The sequence below is a fragment of the Ciona intestinalis genome, chromosome 1 (genome assembly GCF_000224145.3).
Source record: "Ciona intestinalis chromosome 1, KH, whole genome shotgun sequence".
Lineage (NCBI taxonomy): Eukaryota > Metazoa > Chordata > Ascidiacea > Phlebobranchia > Cionidae > Ciona > Ciona intestinalis.
The window spans coordinates 1,844,319-1,864,477 of NC_020166.2; the positions used below are offsets into that span (position 1 = coordinate 1,844,319).

General features: G+C 35.3%; 1 protein-coding gene across 8 annotated transcripts in view; it reads left to right on the plus strand.

Annotated features, from left to right (window-relative positions):
* Nucleotides 1-20,159, plus strand: part of leprecan (protein) — a 26,117-nt gene that overhangs the window by 3,328 nt on the left and 2,630 nt on the right. The window contains exons 1-16 of one of the 8 annotated variants that reach the window (XM_026835303.1): nucleotides 88-205; nucleotides 492-622; nucleotides 875-1,043; nucleotides 1,437-1,606; nucleotides 2,557-2,685; nucleotides 3,259-3,380; nucleotides 3,450-3,819; nucleotides 4,274-4,386; nucleotides 4,850-5,089; nucleotides 5,456-5,551; nucleotides 5,757-5,916; nucleotides 6,431-6,612; nucleotides 7,211-7,351; nucleotides 11,573-11,702; nucleotides 12,737-12,907; nucleotides 16,933-17,021. In XM_026835303.1, coding sequence (XP_026691104.1) covers nucleotides 2,586-2,685; nucleotides 3,259-3,380; nucleotides 3,450-3,819; nucleotides 4,274-4,386; nucleotides 4,850-5,089; nucleotides 5,456-5,551; nucleotides 5,757-5,916; nucleotides 6,431-6,612; nucleotides 7,211-7,351; nucleotides 11,573-11,702; nucleotides 12,737-12,907; nucleotides 16,933-17,006 — 1,899 coding nt within the window. In that variant the 5' untranslated portion in view covers nucleotides 88-205; nucleotides 492-622; nucleotides 875-1,043; nucleotides 1,437-1,606; nucleotides 2,557-2,585 and the 3' untranslated portion in view covers nucleotides 17,007-17,021. 8 annotated transcript variants of the gene reach the window in all.

Here is a 20,159-nt window from a genome sequence, read left to right on the forward strand (position 1 = left end):
TTATGCGATAAACTTGTTTTCTTGTGACTAAAGGCCACAACAACGTGCATTTCGCCAAACTACCTGTATGATATGTATAATCTACATATTAATAACTTTTTGTTTTAACCAAGGTTCATCCAGAGAGAAGTACAAGTTTGTTCATTAAGTTGTCGTCCCACGCATGCATCAGAGCAAGGCTCACTTGAAGTCATTCGGCAGCATGGTAAGAGTGCATGTAAACTAATATATGGGTGTATACTACCTTTCTAAATGGAATCCGTATATATTAAGTGTCTATAAACTAGCTCAGTGGAGTATAAAAGGCAGCACCCTGTGTTGGGGTAATGGGCAAAAAAACAACAGAGAGATCTAAATGTTATCAGTCTGTGCCCTGCTTCTCCAGGTATCTGGTAACTAGATAAAAACGATAAAAAGTACCCTACAGCCCAAGGTGTGCATATTTAATATATATATATACTTTATAAAATTTATTGTAACTTCACTTTCAGCACTATGCACACACAAATGTGAAGAGAAGAAGTTTGGAAACCCTGAATCGATTCTTCGTATTTCTGATGAAGTTAAACATACATTTAAATCAATGGAACCTTATAGATATCTTCAATATGCTTATTTTAAGGTAAGCTATATGGTTACAGACTTTCAGTTACAGGTTACATATGGTCACTTATGAGTTGTCTAAATTGTCAGCCACGCAGAAAAAAACAATTAAGTTACATATGTGGTAACTGGTAAGCTGGCACGAGGTGTGTAAAACAGATCATCTGTGTTATAACCACTGTCATTTTCCCGTGCATCTGAGGATAAAGCAAGTTACATTCATTTGAAATATTACACCCATGAGCCATTCTGTATTTACCATCCACCCCAGGTTGGAGACTTAGCGAACTCAGTATCAGCAAGCTACACATACGCAAGTTACGATCCACTCGACCCGATGATGAAAGATAACTTGGATTGGTTTCGTAAACATGAAAATGCTACAGAAGAAATGTTTGTTAACCTGGAACCTATATCTCATATTGATCAATATGATAATGGTGAGTATACTGAGTGATTTATTGGATTTGTTTGCTGTTAGTACACTATAAAATAAGAATACCTCTTATTTGTCTCTTCAATTATAATAGTGAAAATTAAAAAGTATTTGATAGTAAAACAAAAAAAAAACAGAATATAGCAAGAAAACGAATTTTTTTAAAACACGCTTATAGTTAAAAACATCTTTACATAATTATATTTAATTGAAAGAAGCTACAGTAGTCGTTATAGGTGTTCTGTTTCATACACCTCGTGCTCGCTTACGAATTACCAATATGTAACTTTGTAAGTAAGGTTTTAATTACGTACACTTATTAAACTAAGTTTAACATGCACAAATTTTATCACAATTTGCATCAACACTTACATTAATGTATTAATTTACCGTCCAGGTATACAAGCATATAACAGAGAAGATTACACTGAAGCAATTCCTTTGCTCGAGGATCCCTGGTTAAATATTATGAGATTGAAAGGAAATGTCGTGTAGATTGTGAGGGGGAATATAACGCTGGTGATGAATACAAGGATGAACCAACTGCCTTTCATAGGCAGATTACTAGTAAGTGCTCAATTATAAAATAGTTATATTATGATGGGGAAAGTCAGGACACCTTTAGCACATAATATCCTGATTCCTAATCATGTTTTAAACAATTAACAACGGTATATAGGAGTTGTGAAGACACCGTTTTGTACTTTTTTTAAATGATTTTTGTTTATAACCAAATGGGATGGGAAAATGGAATTTAAAGCCCAAACGTATCCCATCTTCCCCCATTCCACTATATCTTGTCACTTATTTTTGTTCTTGTGAGGCAACTCAATTGGAAGTCGTTTGTAAGTTTACTATGTTATCCTGTTCGTACTTAATTACATGACATTGAGGGTTGCCTGGATTTATAACATGTTTGGCTGACAATATGGACAACCCATAAAGGACCACTGGGTTCAAGCAATTGTCTTTATGTGACTTTGCCAAGGGTACAAAAGAGGGTACATACATAAAGAAAGAAAAAGCTCTCAAATTGTTCATTCATGCATGATATTACATATTAGAGCAGACAAATTACACCTTACGGACCTCTCTATTAAGTTGAGGCATAATAACACTATGTTTCTACTGTCCCAAGAGTGTAATATTATCCTTGTCTTGAGAGACATGAGCTCTTATGAGTAACCTATATATTAATACATTGTGAAAGGTTTTTCTATAAACTGCTGTTTTTCCAATATTCTCATTTCTGTATTATACTTGTTTTATGCACTCATGTTCAGACATTTTTCCTACAACCATAGTTAAAGACAAAAATAAAATGCATGTTATTTCAATGTAGGCATAGTTCCTGTAGTATAATCTTATATCTCATGCAGTGGTTCAGTCAGAAAAAAAATAAAGAGGGTGTTTCATATTCATAACATTTTTTTCATAATTTGATTTTTTTGTAAAAGAAGAGGGCTTGCGATCCCAGTAACCCCCTTGCAGCCCCACTGATCTCATGTATATTTCAGATCACTACCGAGCTGTATTAGAATGCTACATGGCATGCCCTGATGAAGCAGCTAGAGTAAACGCTAATTCATTCATCAACAATTTTGTGCCAAAGGTTTATCATTACCTGCAGTTTGCTTACTACCATGGTAGGTTGTGTTAACTATATTGGTCACTTTATATTTCATGATAAAGCATATGTAATTATAAATAAATTAACTTTACTTTATCTTATAAGTATATATGGACACAATGGTAAAGCAGTTTTGAGCCTCGAACCTGTATCCTTAAGTTCAAAGGGGAATCTGCTTTTGGAAATATAGACTAATCCTGTAAGAAAATCGGTTTTGTGTGTTTATAAACAGTCATTGTTTTCTACATATTCTATGGTTTTTAAAATGCCTGTCGCCACATATACATTTGTTGTTCCAATTCCATGTATTATTTTAAACATTGTATCTAAGTGTGATACTTTGTGTAAACTCTAAAAGTAGATTCTGTAAACTGTGTCCATTTCTGTGCCTATTGTTATTCATTTTCTGTGCCTATTGTTATTTGTTAATCTTAGTACACATAAGTTTACGTACCCTGATTTTTACATTCTATTTAAACGGTCTAGACATTCTATTCAATTAAAAAAATACTAAATTTTTTACATTTGAAAATCTTTAAAAATTTTAATATTTTACATTTAAAAATAGTTAAAAATTCTTTCTTTCCAGTTGGTAAACATTGGCAAGCAGCACAAGCAGCAAAAAGTTATCTCTTATTCTTCCCAGAAAATGTGTTGATCAAAAATAATTTAAACCATTTTGAAAATTCAACCGATGCTAAACCAAAAGAGGTAAAAAGTTGTGCCAAAGCTACAATACTACTAAAAAAAATCAAGTAAACCAACTTGTATTTCCCATAGGACGTTTCACTTTTCCATCGTCGCTTAAAAGTTCAGTCGAAAATACTTCGTCACATTTACCAAAACTTTGGAATTCGTAATTTTTCCGAAAGTCTTTTAAATCCATATATGGAAGAAGATGATGGTGACTCAGAAGAAAATAATAATGAATCATCGGAAAATGTTGTTGACTCAACAGAAAATAATGCTGATTTGGCAGAAAATGAAGATAGCATAGTTGGGGAAATGGGTGACATTTCAAAAAATACAGAAGACACTGAGGACAATGGTGATTCAGCAGAAAATATTGAGTTGAAAGAAAATTCTGATAAATCAACCAAAAATGTTGCTGCTACATTAAAACAAGTAGAACCACCTAAGGAAAGTAAAAGTAAGACATTTGCTACTGAACTACTTTGTTTTCGGTTGTTGGGGTAATGGGCAACTCTGCCCTAAATTCCAGGTACCATGGCGTATCACACTGTAAAACCTCACTCATATAGAATGGTATCAGCCATTTCCATAAACAATCACTTTGTTTTGTAACATTATTGTTGGTGTGGCCAATGGTTTTTTGTAACTCCATGGTAAATAGAACATGCCTGAAAAATTTAATTGGAGAGCGTAAATTTTCGTAATTAAAAGGTAAAGGGTGTTTTAATATAATAATGCACAATGGAAAAAAAAACTTGGTGTATTTCCCACGTTTTGTCTGTTATTTGGCAAGACTTCATCAGGAAGTGTGCATTTACATTTGTTATATGATACACGTTCCCTGATAAAAAGTATTTGAAATATGCCTGGGAGTAACAGAACAAATGCTAACTGCTTTATTGTTACAACAGCCCAAGCAAAGGTGGAATATAATTCCATGAAAGATAAAACCAAAGACATGATTGAAGCCAAGGATGCTTACAATGCTAGGATGGAAGTTATAAGGAAGAAAAGAGAGGCGGAGGTGTGTGGTTGTTGGTTATGTGTGTTAACCTTGTAGGTTGTGAGCATGATGTGTATGAAAATGGGTACCAAACCTGGGGGGCAGGCCTACCCTTGTGGATAACCCTGTCTGCCCTGCAATTTTTTTGGCATTTGGCATCTGTGTATAAATACCTCATATGTGTATTGTCTGTATTGTGTTCTACAGGGAGGGGTGACATAGGCAATTTTGTGAATGAATGAATGAATGAATGAATGAATGAATGAATGAATGAATGAATGAATGAATGTAGCTTTTTAATCCTTACATGGCAGGGAAACGACATTTGTTGTAACATAGGTGTTCTGTTTCATACACCTCATGCCTTACGAGTTACCACGTTTGTAGACTAGTCTGTAAAAATAAACTCATGTTAACACTCGGCATGAGCATGAGGTGCAGTACTATCTAAACAACATCAACTTTAACACATCCCACCACACAGAGCGATGTAGATATCAGTCACATGTTGTCCGACATCGGGCATGAGGTCATAGACTCCAACTCCATCATATCCATAATAGACAGCACATCATTACCCCAACCCCCCACTCCAGAAGGACCCCTGCTTCATAATAAAGTTGTGATGCTAAGCAACTCAACACAGATGGCTGGCCCATTAAGGTTTGCTGTTGATGGGTTTGCATCAGAACAACAATGCCAAGATCTTATTGATCTTGAACTGGTAAGTTGGTTTCAATCAGGGTTATATTTAAAAGGGGGCTAATGAGGGTCTGAGCCCCTTTAAGTAAAAAAAAAATTGTTTTGATTATTTGTAGTATTTCCTTATTATACTAATTTACGCCTATCAAGATTTAAGGAGGGGGTGTTTTAGATGAAAAGGGGACGATTTATCTAAATAAAATAGAAAAAGGCTTGTAGTTGCTTGGAAAATATCACAGTTGCTATTTAATATTATATTTTTTTTATATTTTTATTTGTGTATTTTGTTGTTTTTTTGTTCTATACCTATTTTACTTTTTATTCAATATTTAACCCTTAATTTTTAATGTTTAATATTCAACTTACTTATTGAATGTTTAACCCATAGAGTGGTGGTGTGCTGGGTGATGGATACATGGGAAGGGTATCACCTCATAGTGAACATGAATTGTTTCAAGGGATGACTGTGTACCTTGCTGCTAAGGTAAGGGTATTATGTGGGTTTATTAAATTACATGCGTGGTAACCTGTAAGCGAGCACGAGATGTATAAAAAATAACTTCTGTGTTATAATGATTGTAGTTGCCTGGCCAAGCGAGGATAGTGAAATTTCATTCATTTATTTAGGTCAAAATTTCTCAATAAAGTTTTGGTAAAATACATTTTAAATAATTACAATATCTTCACAGTTAGCGGAGAAAGGCAAAGTTCCTCCCCAAACTGCAGCTCTGTATTATAAGCTTAGTGAAGAAGCTAGACTACAAGTGAAGATGTATTTCAAACTAACACAAGAACTCTACTTTGATTATACACACCTTGTGTGCAGGACAACTGTTAAAGGAAAGCCTGGTTAGTTGTGTTTGTATGTATGGTATGTTGGAACTGGAAGCTTAGGCACCAAACTTATGGTGGCAGGGTGGCCAGACCGACCCTAGAATGTTGTACAATGCATTATTCAGTAAATATAATTCAACTAATGAAGTGGAATTTATTTCACAGGGTTGTGTATCCTACTATTACTGCCTTGCATACACTTACAAATGTTCGGGCCAAACATACTGATAAGCATAGCAATGTTATAAACCGACAGTGAGCATGAGGTGTGTGAATACACCATGTGTGTCTGGTATATAAGAAGGCACCCATGTTATAAACCGACAGTGAGCATGAGGTGTGTGAATACACCATGTGTGTCTGGTATATAAGAAGGCACCCATGTTATAACTCAATAGTGACAATGAGGTGTATGAATACACCATGTGTGTCTGGTGTATACGAAGACACGCATGTTATAACTCGACATATGCTAAAACACCACACATGCCAGCATAACACCTACTTTTTAAAAAATACATTCCTACAGTTGAAAGAACCGACCTCAGTCATCCCGTTCATAGCGACAATTGTTTATTGAAAGAGAACGGCTCATGTTTAAAGGAGAGGCCAGCTTATACATGGAGAGATTACAGCGCCATATTGTATCTTAATGATGAGTTTGAAGGTGGTGAATTTATAATGACAGATGCAACAGCAAGAAGAGTTAAGGTTAATTGATTGGATTTCTTAACCATTTATATATTTATTCTTAACAAGTATTTTAATTTCTTTTTAACAGCCAGCTTTTTAACTGGCACTCTTACTCGTATATTTAATCCATGGCGAGTTTTAATGAATGTTGTTTAGCAAACAAATTAACAATAAGTGAAATAAAATTATGAATTTTGAGTTATACTATGTAGTTCGATTAAACAAGTGGTACGTGGGTTTTTTAGGAATGTTAAATGATATGAAAACATTTTTAGCGCTGGGTTAATGTCCTCTTCTCTTAACCAAAGGATAAACTTGGTTCAAAGCTTGATAATGTGACCATTGCGGTCATATATGTCCTAAGGTAAAACACCAATCCTGGCCTAAATATAACGTGCAGCTTGAACGCTGGGTGCTTACCGCTTAGCTCTCGTTCTCGACCAAGGGATACTAGGTTTTTATAGCTTGACGTCCCTTCCATTGAAAGCATATATGTCATTGGGTAAAACACTTAACGTCTTTAACAAATTGATCAGCCGTATGCAATAACAATAAACCGCAAAGTAGCTTTGGTATAATAACTGCATAGAAGTTATTCTTTCCATCTAACACGCAGGTACAAGTTCGGCCTAAGTGTGGTCGTCTTGTTAGTTTCTCTGCTGGTAAAGAATGTCTTCATGGAGTCAAACCTGTTACTAAAGGACGTCGTTGTGCGATGGCTCTCTGGTTCACCATGGACCCCACACATAATGAAGAGGTAATTATGATGTAATAGAAGATTTGTGAAGTGAAATACTGGTTTGGTATGTTAAAGCACATTGGCAATTTTTTTGTACTTTTTGTTTCACATTGCAAAAATATTTTTTTTTTGTTAGAAAATTTTACCCTGTGCGGTTTGCCAGATGTTTTATCTACTTTTTACAAAAAGAAAATGTGTTTTTGCACATTTTTAGTTTTTTGGGGCTATAATTTTGAAAGTGTGCTACATTATATTTTTCAGTCGCGACAAAAAGCGGAAAAGATTTTGAAACGTCTTCTAAAAGATGAGTTATGAGCCTTACACATAAAACAGCCACATACACAATACATGACCGCCATGCAGTATTACTACCATGCCTTGCAGTTAGGAGAATCGCACTTTACGTCGTCAATAGGTCTGAAGATAAATGACCTTATTAAAAATTCCGTCTTTTTATATGCAGTCGTGTAAGATTCCTTTAATTTTTTAACACCGATGCTATATTGGTGTATCCATACATCATATATATCATGATTAAAAACAGAAAGAAAATTCTTTTTACGAACTTGCTTTCAGTATATGTCAGTATTTCTTACATATGATCAATTAGGTAAAGTTTATATGAGTGTTATTTTGAAGTCTATTTTGTCTGAGCCAATGTTGGTACGCTTTAATAAAGAATGTGAAAAATAATTCGATATCCTTGATTATTTTCCAGTTTTGGCCCAAGTCAGAAAGTAATTGAATGAATGTAACTGTTTTACCTTTGCGTGGCGAGGCAATGACAGCCGTTAAAACACACGTGTTCTGTTTCATACACCTGGTGCCCGCTTGCGAATAACCATGTATGTAATTTTGTGGGTGATTATTGTTTGTGGATTGTTCCTTGGTGTGTTGAGGCAATTGCCGTTAAGTGTCTTCCCCAAATACCCATACGCCCACAACGGTAGCGGCGTTATTTGTAATCCAAGTGAGTGGCTATTGCTTCATCAACGTAGTGATAAGTGGCTTTTACGTAATAGGTTCGTAGAGGAAGGGATTAAACATCAGCTCTCTACAATATGCGATAATCTTACACCTTCATTATTTATACAAAGGTTCAGTGTCATGGCTTAGTGGTTAGAGCGCTTCTGTTGATATAAACATGGGATACTAGGTTCAAAGCTCACTGCTGCTACAATAGGGGCTCACTGCTGCTACAATTCTCTTTTGTCAAGAAACTTTAACGGTAATATTTCCGACCCAGTGGTCACTAATGGGATCTCTAGGTGATCAGCCATATACAAAAGGACATTCACTCACAAAGTTACGTACTTAGTAACTCGTAAGCGACACGAAGTGTTTGAAACGGAACATATGTGTTATAAGGACTGTCGTTTCCCCCACATAAATGAGAAAAAGTAATTGAGATTTATATATTTCCTTGGTTACGTTATCGTGATTGTTAGCGCCACATAGCGGCGGAATAATATCACAAATACGTTGGCGCGAGGATTGATGTTCCAATTTAGCGATTACGATTCGTGAACATTGATCCTTGGAAATTTGCTCGGGCTCAGTCTCCACTACGCCAAACATAATTTATTATTCATTACATCGAACCGCTGTAGAAATATCTGCAGCCGCCATAAATAAGGCATGATGCCGACCTGATATAGCAGACAAGCGTGCTAATTCTAAGCTTGCTGCTAACCTCATTTATCCACACCTAACGCCGGGCATGGAAGAGGTAATATTGCCATAGACCATTTTGCCAGTACCGTTCGTATTTTGTCGTTCCCGCTCATTTAACGTCCAGGCGATAAAGTACGAAGCACGGTTTTACGGCTGTCTCCTGCATTATTAAAAGCCTGCCTCGGTCGGACGTCTGCTAGTATCGCTCCAACGCCGCTTGGAGAAAGAACTGCTGTACTGCAAGCCTTGAGCGCCTTTGGTGCTTCCGTACCGGGGTCTTTAGGTTTCTAGATCGGTCGATAACGAAACGATGAGACTTCAACGCTCAGTAATATACACAGAACATAAGAATAGAAACCTATTAGCGATAGGTCGCTTTATCAGCAAATCGCAGAGAGAGAGAATCCTGGGATTTTAAAATAATTTAAACAGATTTTGGGAGGTTGGAGTAAAATGCTACATGTTTTATTGTCATTAAATATGTCCGATTTCTCGCGATCCTAAAAAACAGTTTTTAATGGTTAATGCACGATTATGAAATATTGGATACTTTATTCTAACGGTATCAATCTTCCCTAGCAATCTAGCAAGATATTAGAAATTTTATAGCCTTTTGAAGGATTGCTTTGATTTGTTTAGCTGGAGTTTACGCTTTAAGTTTAAATGAATGATGTAACTTATCTTACTTATGTATCCTCGCATGGCGGGACAACGACAGTCGTTATAACACGGGCGTTCTGTTTAAATCAGTTCGTGCCCCGTTACAAGTTACCCGTGTGTAACTATGTAGGTCACTGTTTTTTTGTATAACGATTTTAAATTTAGCCACTATTAAACACGGATTTTGTTTAAACCAGGGAGCCTTGTTAATCGAACCTGGTCTAATCCCCACAAACATAAAGTCATTTCCTCTGGGTCAAGCTGTCAATCAAACTGTGATCCGCGCTGGCAATAAATCGTAACTCTCGTGTTGGGGTAACTGCATCCAATTTCCAGAACTCGCTTGCGCCAACAACGCGGCGCGCGCCGCTGCTGAAATATTCATCACTATGACGTCACACACGGCGTGGTTAGGTCAACAAAAGGAAAATTAATGTTACTCCGAAACGATTGTGGCTTAACAAAGCATGCAGATATAGGATTATCGGAACAATACGGATTTGCGGTTTGAGAAAATATTGAATTATCTTCTACATTCGCGGCATTTAATTGTTGTTTCTGCTGAGATTGTTTTTAGTTGGAAAATCGTATTAGATATGAGGGGCATTACATCGTTGTTTAGCTAATATATAATCAAACCAGGCGAAATAATTCTTAATTATTTTATATTTAGTTGGTTATATCCTCTACTGCCGAAGCCGAGTTTCGAACCTATACCCTATTTTGTTATTATTAATAATTATAATGGTGCCTATATTTAAAGTCGTTGCGTATGTTATTAAAACTACGCAACTCTTCATTTGTAAAGTATAAATGCTTTGTTTAAGGAACATGTATTCTCAGTGCGCTTGATTCGCCTTTGACGTTATTGGGTACTGTGGGGTAGGTTGTATACCGTTAGCACATTGCTATACCCCGTATTTCCTATAGGCGCGCATTCAACAACTTACAGCGTTTTTTTGTGAGGATACGATTACATAATTCTACAAACATTATTTGTTTACTACCAAGTGGGACGATATAAGGGAATGAAAACGTGCCCCATTTACCCTAACCTACTATATTATATTGTTCATTGTTACCTAAATTGGGTTTCGTACACAAATCAACATAGTTGTGCGGAGGTTATTATGCATTGATTTGTATTGTATAGACTTCTATACGTCCAATAACACGCTCAGATAAACACAATCCAAAATAGTATATGATGTAACCACATAGGCTTGCATAAGCATATTAATTACTGAGGGCATGGTCCATCTTAATTCCTAACTCAAACTACCATATATGATGATTTTATGCCATCCGCAGTGTCTCTGTATAGTTTCTGTGCAAATGCGTTCTGCCGACTAGGCAACAGATTGCACACAACAAAGCGCAACATTCGTTAGGAATGCAGTAAAGTGTAGTAAGTGTAAAACCGTGTTGAAATCTCATCGATTTTGTCTGAAATCTTCATGTCCCAAACACATTAGTGGGAACTAGGTTGGAATAGTTCATTGCATAAAGTAGAAAAGTGCTCGCATCATGCGTTCAGATGCCTCTGCTTGTAGTTTAAAAAACAACATAATTTTAATACATTTCAAAACATTTAAGCTTTTAGTTTATAAAGTGTCTAAGCAGACATTACATTGACACTGTATAATCACTGTAAGTGTACGAGTCTATGCATATGTATATATCACGTTATTGAATTATTGTGCGAAAAGTTGCCTTTTGACAAAGTACGATAAAAAGTACCACTGGATAGTTCTATTAACAGGTTATACAAATCCAAATATTTGGGGCAATTGGCTAATTCTTTTCTAAATACCAGGTCCCTAGGCGTGCTTCACAGTAAGGCACGTATATGTGCAAAATATGCAATCGATAACCTTCTATGTATTTTAGATTTGCTTGTTTTAGGATTTTGTAATTTCTGTCAAAGAAATGGCGAGTCGATTGCTGGTCGTTCATCTGATATCAATATTATGTTGCTTGTGTGTGTTTGGAACGGTGCAGTCACAAGGCAAAGGGAGAGACACAGCGCGTCTAGGTTTGTCATTTTATTAGCATTGATTTTAAATGAGACTTGATTTGTTTTACGAGAATTTCATCCAGAATATAAGTCAGTAAAATGTCAAGTTTCAACATGGTCTTTTGTACACCAGATTCACATGGTGTGTTCATACACGTTGATGGCCACTGTCCAATTGTAACATATAGCCGTCTTATACAAAATACACATGGTGTATTATAAACATATTAAGCCCACTATCGAGTTACAACACGTGTCTTTTAATTTGTAACGCTGCCTATAAACGTTAAACAAACAAATTATTTACAACGATTATCCATTCGCTTATCACCGAATGCGTTTCCGTCTCTGACGTAATCAGTGACGTAGTTTCCATTAGGCACAATAAAGTCGTTTTCCAATTGTGGCGATTTTTGTCTACAATTTTGCTTTTTTAGCTATGCTTTTGTATAAAACTTTTACCCTTTCACTGCCTAATTAATCTTATCCTCGTTACTGTATTCGATGAGAAATTAACATTTATATTTTGTTTATATGCTATGAAAGACAATACATGATTTTTTGCCATACCATAACACCCCATTCACGTCTATTAGTAGCGATCGCTGTTTCCTACTATGATGTCATAATCTCAAGCGCACGGGTGGCGTTGATTGAAAATTGATCAAGTTTTATAACAAGAAGAAACGATGCGTATAACATAACTCGGCGTCGACATTGACGCACGTTTTCTCGTGTAAAAATAGGCGGGAAATGAATTGTTAATTCAAATTGAAATTGGTTTGTGTGACGTAACTGTGATAATTGTGACGTACTTTAATGAAAACGGCATTTTCTTGTTTGACATTTCTAAGCTTGAACCAAATGTAAAACCCTATCTGTTGTCTTTTAATAGACGTTTTGATATTAAGTTTTTAGTATTAGTCTTAATTTAGATTTAAACGTCATTTTGTTTAGATTTCCTGGCTCACTAAACGTTATATATGCTGTCGGTCCAGCATTTTGCGGGGCAACGACAGTCGTCACAAACTTAATTTGTTTACTTCTCACAGATAAAGACGAGGTGTCAATATCTGATGGCCCGGGAGGGAGTTGTAAAGTTATTGTGAGCAGCAGATGTTGTACAGTAGATAGAGTAGTGCGACAAGTCCTCCGCGTTAAATGTGAATGTACCACCGGATATGCAGCGGGAACAACTCGATCTCAACCATCGTGCGTGCCAGGTAAACCCACCTTATCGATCGACTGTCATATTATGCATGTCAGCAAGGAGTGCTTAGTTCAAAACCACAACCATAAGTAACTTATGCAGCATATCATTTAGGTCAATTTAACTGTGAAAAGGTATGCACATTGCACATTAGAATACAGACTTTAAGATAAATGCAATATTTATTTTATTTATCTATACGAATACATTAGTGAACACCAAAGTATTAAAACAAAGAAGAGAAGGAAAGTAACAACAATTACTAAAACACGGTAAAATTACCATTGGAAACGTATTAAATAAAAACCACGGCCGCTAAACAGAGTTCGATTTAAAAATATAACACAAATTTAACATTTTATATTGTCCATTGCTGCAATCACATGTAACTTAAACAGAAATCTACTGTTTGAACATAGATTTTAATAGTACCTCTAAAGTTGGAGCTGTTAGATACTAACAATATGGCAGAGATCGGACATTTGAAGCATTTGATGCCACGCTCAAATTAGGCAAACAAACGCAACAAATGTCAAAGTAATTAGTTAATTTGATGCTTGTCTTAACACAACACGAAATACGAGAGTTTTTTTTGGGATTTAAGGAAATTTAACTTGAAGTAGTACCCTGGGTAAGACGGAAACCGCTAACACCTAATTCCATATCTTCTGATCATGTTTAACAAGCTTCTTATAAAAAAGTTTAATAGATCAGCAAATCAAAACGTTTTTTAACGTATGGAAGTTATTTCCTTTAGTGTATAACTAAACAAAATAGCCTACCAAGCTTTGTGCAGAATTAGTTTTCGTGACTTTCCAGGGTTTAGATTTTAAATTCCTTTCGTTTTTTTTATATGGCATAGACTATTATTTATATACTGAGTAGGCTAATCATGCCTGATTGGTGCTGTGTTTAAAATAGCAAGACAAGAATGACTGTAAAGCAATACAAGTCGCGTCGCCAATATAGCAAGGAAAACCTTGCCCGATGCATAATTAGGATTTCACATATTGGCCCGCGATAAAATAAGTTTGGGAACCCCTGTTATAAAGTGATGGGGATAAGGTTAAAAAAGTCTGTAAATATTCTTTGTTCACTCCCAAATGGGACAATAAGAAAGAATGAAGAGGTAGACTATCTTACCCCAACCTACTATATACGTTGAGTAATGTTTGGTGCGTTAGCCTAAAAAGCGTTTGTCGGCTTATGTATGTTATGCATACATGGCCACGTTTTTACAATATGCAACTCAACTTTAGAATAGTATCTTAAGTCGTTGTAACGGTCGCTTTATATTTGAAAGCTGAAAGATTTGTTTGTTGTTTAACCAGAGTCAATCTCTATATACTCTTATTTCGCTGTAGACCTTCTGGAAGGGTATTTGTTGTACATCTGATTTTGGTTACCTGTTTGTTGTTTAGTCGGAACTGTCAGTATCCTGTTTGTTGTTTAGTCGAAACTGTCACTAGCCTGTTTGCTGTTTAGCCGAAGTTCTTAAATTAATGTTTGTCGTTGTTAGTATGGAATGCTGGCGATCGCAGTTTTAAAATTCACGATCTGTAAGCTGCGCTTCGGTGCACGAACTGCTTCTTTGTAAAAGTCTTTAGTAAAAATGCCATGAGCAATTTAAGTCAGTGAAGCGCCGCCCATGGGTACGAAGGTGACGTCTTCCTCACGCTTGCATGGCGAACAAAGTGTTGTAATTACTAAACATTGGTAATGAGAAATAACAACGCCCTCGCTGTGGATTCTACCGGTCAATAAATCGATGCAGCTCTGCAAGTTTTAATGACAATAAGTCGTGTCTCGCTTCGCAAACGCTTTTTTCATAGTACATGGGTTGAAGTATTGAACCTACCCTTAACTCCCACGAGGAATAATATGCACGCTATAATTAGGAATAACTATACCGGCATATTTACTTTATTACCTTTGAGTTACCCGAAAACACACACGCAGAATTGATTGGAAAGTTTGTGTCCAGTCTTCTTCATCAATTAGGCAAGAACCAAAAGCCTGTTCGACTTTTATTATTATACCTATATTTGTTTAAATTATTTGTTTTGTAACAACTGTCGCATATATGTCATATATTCTGTCAAAACCGTTTTGATGTAAACAAATGTCACATATATTGGAACATGTTCTTAGATCGATTTGCCCTTAGTCAATCTCAATCAATTTATATCTTAGACGTTTCAAAATCGAAAAGATGTTTTTAAAATCGTGATAACAATAGACATTTTATTGAAAATAACGTATTGGATACTAAGACTAGAAAACAGCAGTCTTCTGTTTGCGGCACAGCAATAACAATATAGCTTGTGTATGGCGTATTTGCAACACGTCAGTAGAACAATATAAAGTTTCTGAACCCCTATGGGTTGTGACCAAAAGTTGGTTACCGTTTGACTTGGTTAGTTCGCCTACTACAATGTTTCGCAAAGCGTTAGAACTGTTGTCGTGAAAAATGAGTCATTTTGTTGTTTTTATTGTATACTTACAAAACGTTGTGCGAAATGTAGTTTTGGGGTTGCGCAACTTGAAATACGAGAAACCTTGATATATTAGAACCGTTAAACAATTTTCGCTGAGAAACATGTATAGTTTGTTTTTAGCTCTGCCACTATTTATGCCTGTAAAATGTTAAAATAAAAAATCCTAAAATAAATCACTTTTTGCCCCACTGTAGGAGACCCATTTAAACCAAGTGCCATCCCTAAGATTGAGCAACACTGGCCTAATGTAGATTGCATATTACGTGATACATTCATAATACCACTTCGCTTAATTGCCACAATCGTCATATATGTGATGTATAAGCCTCCTTTGTCTTTACGTTATAGATTTTTTCTTCATTTCTTTGTTGATGTTTAGCTTTTTTCATGATTAGCTTGTAATCCGATTTTGCTGCTACACTCTAATTGTAAAAACGCGAAAAATCTAAATCGTTAGCGTTATTGGCTACAGGAAGCCAGTGCGGGAAAAAATCTTTCTAAGGACACACGCCCACGTATATGGCCTGCACTTTAGCATTTTACCTAAATATAACGGTAAACCAAGTTTAAAACCTTCAATAATGCATTATGTTGACAAGATACATCCATCAGAAACATCTGTGTTACTTTGGTTTAACCCGAACCCTAGTTGGCTATATTACTATAGCATTTATTTGAAGCCCGGAATTTTAAATCAGAGAGAAAACAATCAGTGCAATACTTCCTGCCCCTGATATTGGCTTGGCAGATTGACAATTCCCTCATTTACAAAGCCACGCACGTATATTAAATATTCGTTGCTGTCCTGTACACTTCCCTTGTATTACTGAAACCGGAATAAAGGAGCGTAATACATAGCCTAACTTACATTTATTTACAAAGTCATATTAATTAAAACAATAAACAAAGACGTAAAAACGCATTGGTAGAAATAGAATAAAAGGTTTATTTTCTTTACCAAGTTAAGTTTAATACATTTTACAAGATAACCTTAAATGTGGCAAGTGATATGCTATCGAAAATAAGCGCAATTTATTTAACCGTATAGGTAATGCCTTAAGTAAGCCATGAAATAGTGGGTTAAGTAATTTTAAGTAGCCCTAGACCCCATCCAATTTAAAACTGTATTGAAATTGCGCCTTTATTTAAAATCACTCACGTGATGAGCTGTCACAATTGACATTGTCTTTAAACAATGGAAATCTATATAGTGGAATATTTTATGAATCCTTTTTGTGACGTCATATCGGTTTAACATGGCTAGTATTTTAGTTATGTGCATTGTCTTTTATTTAGTCAAATTTTGCTTTTATTTTATATATGTGGTTAGCATTTAATAATCCATTCTGTCGATAGCTTTTCAGTGAGTTTCTTACAGCATAATTATTGCTTAGAAAGACTGAAAAGTATTCTCATTAATACAGACAAGCGCATAGATTAACGTTAGCCTTTTACCAATGGCATAATCCTGCATTCATTAAATACGCTTTTGATATCTCGTGACTGCTAGCATTTCGAAATAACTTATTCATCTATGTAGGGCCTCATCCGTGCATTTGTTTAGCTTTATTAGGAGAAGGTCCAAAACGGCAGCCATCTTTTACCGCTTTATAAAACATTGATATATACCAATGGGTCTGGTACCTTGATCGAATGTCCCTCTCTCATTATACTGGATGCGCATGCAATTTTTTAAGGGTAGGCGTTATCCTAAGATAGCCTCTGCTATCAAACTGGTGATCCGGGTAATTAAACATCATTGCATGCTCGTTTTTACTTGTGAGGCGCTTGTATGTTTACATATACCACCTTATCTTTAAGGTGTTAAGGTCATGTTTAACATAACATGCGGCTGTGAAATCGTACTGATGTTTTAACATTATAGATACATAGTTGACTACCTACTTTTCCCATGTGTTTCCAATTAACTAAAAAAGATAATCGTATTTTTTTATAAAAAAGTGTTTAAATTTTCCAAAATATTTTCCCGAATTTTTAATCTTGTCAAAACTGTTTTTTCTCCCTTCATTTATTTGTCGAAGTTTTAATTATTCAGCGAACATCGATATTTTAATGTCGAAATCATATATAGCTAAACGACAAGCCGTCTTATATCCGCAAAACAATTATTAAATGCTGAACCCACTGCCAAATTGTAACAGTCGATACTTTAACTTATTCCAATTAAAACCATAGTAAAAATGATGCATTTAAACAATATTTTTATGTAGGCTATTCAAATGTAAAACGTTGTATGTAAATCGAATTTATATCATAGCCTATATAGACTTATAGAGGACTATTTACAATGAATATACAGCAACTGTATGGTTTCGAAAAATGGTTATTGCAAATTTTTTTATTTTAATTAACTAGAAAACAAATGTCCAAGAATTTAGGCATATAGGGTGGGGGAAGATGGGACACCTTTAGTACATGATATCTAAATATCCCAATCGTGTTTATATATAACAACGACAATTGTTTTAAACCGACAGTTACTTTAAAATGACATAGTAGTTTAACACGCTTAAGGTAAAAATTACGGTAACTTAATAAAAAGGGTGTACTTTTTAAGCTTAAAATATTTCTCGGTTTATCGACATTTACAAAGTAATAAACCCACATTTGCCGCATACCTTTTTTATTTAAAGTTAATGTTCTTGCCACGTCACTTTTTCCGAATCTCTTGAATCCATATATCCCCATTACACTCCGCCTTTTATTAATCTTGGCGTGTAATGCCTCTTCCGAATGGTAATGCAGGTTCACGGCCATGTTAATTCGGCTAAAATGATCAATATTATGATATTTCTCTACTAAATCGAAATTCATTTGGTCTTATAACGGAAAACTGTCAACTAAGTTATGACACTTGCCACTACGTATTTGTCGTATTAAATATTCAAATCCGACTCAAAATATCTGAACTATTTGATGTGTGTGTTTTGGGTCGCTGTTATGATGTACGTTATGCTCCATTTCGAATTGTTACAACGTTATTTTCCTAATACACCGGACACACGTAGTGTATTTGTTAATTGGGTGGGGGGAGATGGGACACGTTTACATTTTATTTCTCGTCGCATTTGGTAGCAAACAAAGAGTATTCAAAAAATTATAAAAACCGTATTTTCACGACTCCTATAGTTGTTAATTGTTTAAAACGCGATTAGTAAAATTGGATATTAAGTTCTAAAGGTGTCCAATCTTACCCAACAGTACCATACCTTGTGCATTTTAGTATAATACGCGTGATAAACGGACAGGGCAAATTGATCACAATTTAAGGAAATGTTGTCAAATGTAGAACTCTGTCTTTTACTTCAACGGGCTACTCTATTTGGAAGAGACCCAGTCTCGGTTAGAATCCTAAATTTAGTTTATCTTTCAAGATTGCATGAAATATTAAGCAGAGTGGTTCACAGTGGATTAGAAGCTTTGTTTGTTCTCGCTAATGACGTTTCGTTTAGTGGCCAATACGTTTAAGTATACACTGCAATTCAAACATACAAGTTTGCATATCAAATAGATAAATGAATAAATCAGTGTAACTAACTTTATCCTCGCGTGGCCGGAAAACGACAGTCGTTATTACACGGGTGTTTACACATCTCGGGCTATCTTACGAGTTACTATGTATGTTATTTTGTGTTTTGGACAACCCATTGGGGACCACTGGGTTGGAGCAATTGCCGTTATACATCAAAAAGAAGGTTTTTACATACTAAGCAAATTCGGAATACAATATATTTTAATATTTTTGTTCTTTTCTGGAATATTCCATAATCTAAGATACTTTTATCCTACCATAGCGGGCAACGTCATTTGTTATAACTCTGGTGTTCTGTTTTAGAGTTACCATGTATTTAACTTTGTGGGTGATTCTTTTTATCAACCTATATGGCCGACAATCTACAAAACCCATAATTAATACCTGTAACGTTTTTAATCCGGCATCTTCAATTTGGAAGCAACTTAAATTGTTATAACACAGGTGTTCTATACTTCGTGGCAATGTTATATATGTTCAATATAGCAGTTCTCATAATATTGTCAACAGTTCTCATTTCTGTTAAAAACTTCGTCCTACATCTTTAAATCTATCTGTTTATTATTTGGTTTCAGAATAAATGAAACTTTATATGGGCTCAGCGCGATTTTTTATACGCATACATTTGAAAATTTAGCTCAGTGCGGGACAGGAAACCATGAGAAAAAGTTTAAAATAGGATAATCCTGGGTTACCTCTGGTGCGCCGCTAGTGTACAGATACTTTCGCCACTAGAGTCACTTCTTTGTTTATTATAACACAACGGCGAAATACATCATATAACATATTTTCTTCTCTATATGTGCTCACATGTGTTTTAAAAATAATGTAATGCGTTTTTAAAATAAATGTAATGAAAAATATTAAATGCGATAAAGGTCTTCTGGTAATTTATTTCGAGTACAATGACGTATCAGATGTCTCAGGCCGACTTTGTCAGGGCAAAGGGTAAATTTACACTGATGATGTATAGCCTTGATGTAGACGACCTGAAAAGAACGTAGGTCGGTATACGTAATAAATTGTTTGATGGGTTTATAATAACATTCTATATAAATGCGTTTATTATGGCCCACTGTATATGCAATAATTAACAAGCACAATATACGTAAAATTAGTTTGAAAAAACATATACCGAAATAGTACTGAAATAGTAAAAACATATTACCAAAATAATATTTAAAATTACTTTATGCATGGCCTACTCAATACAA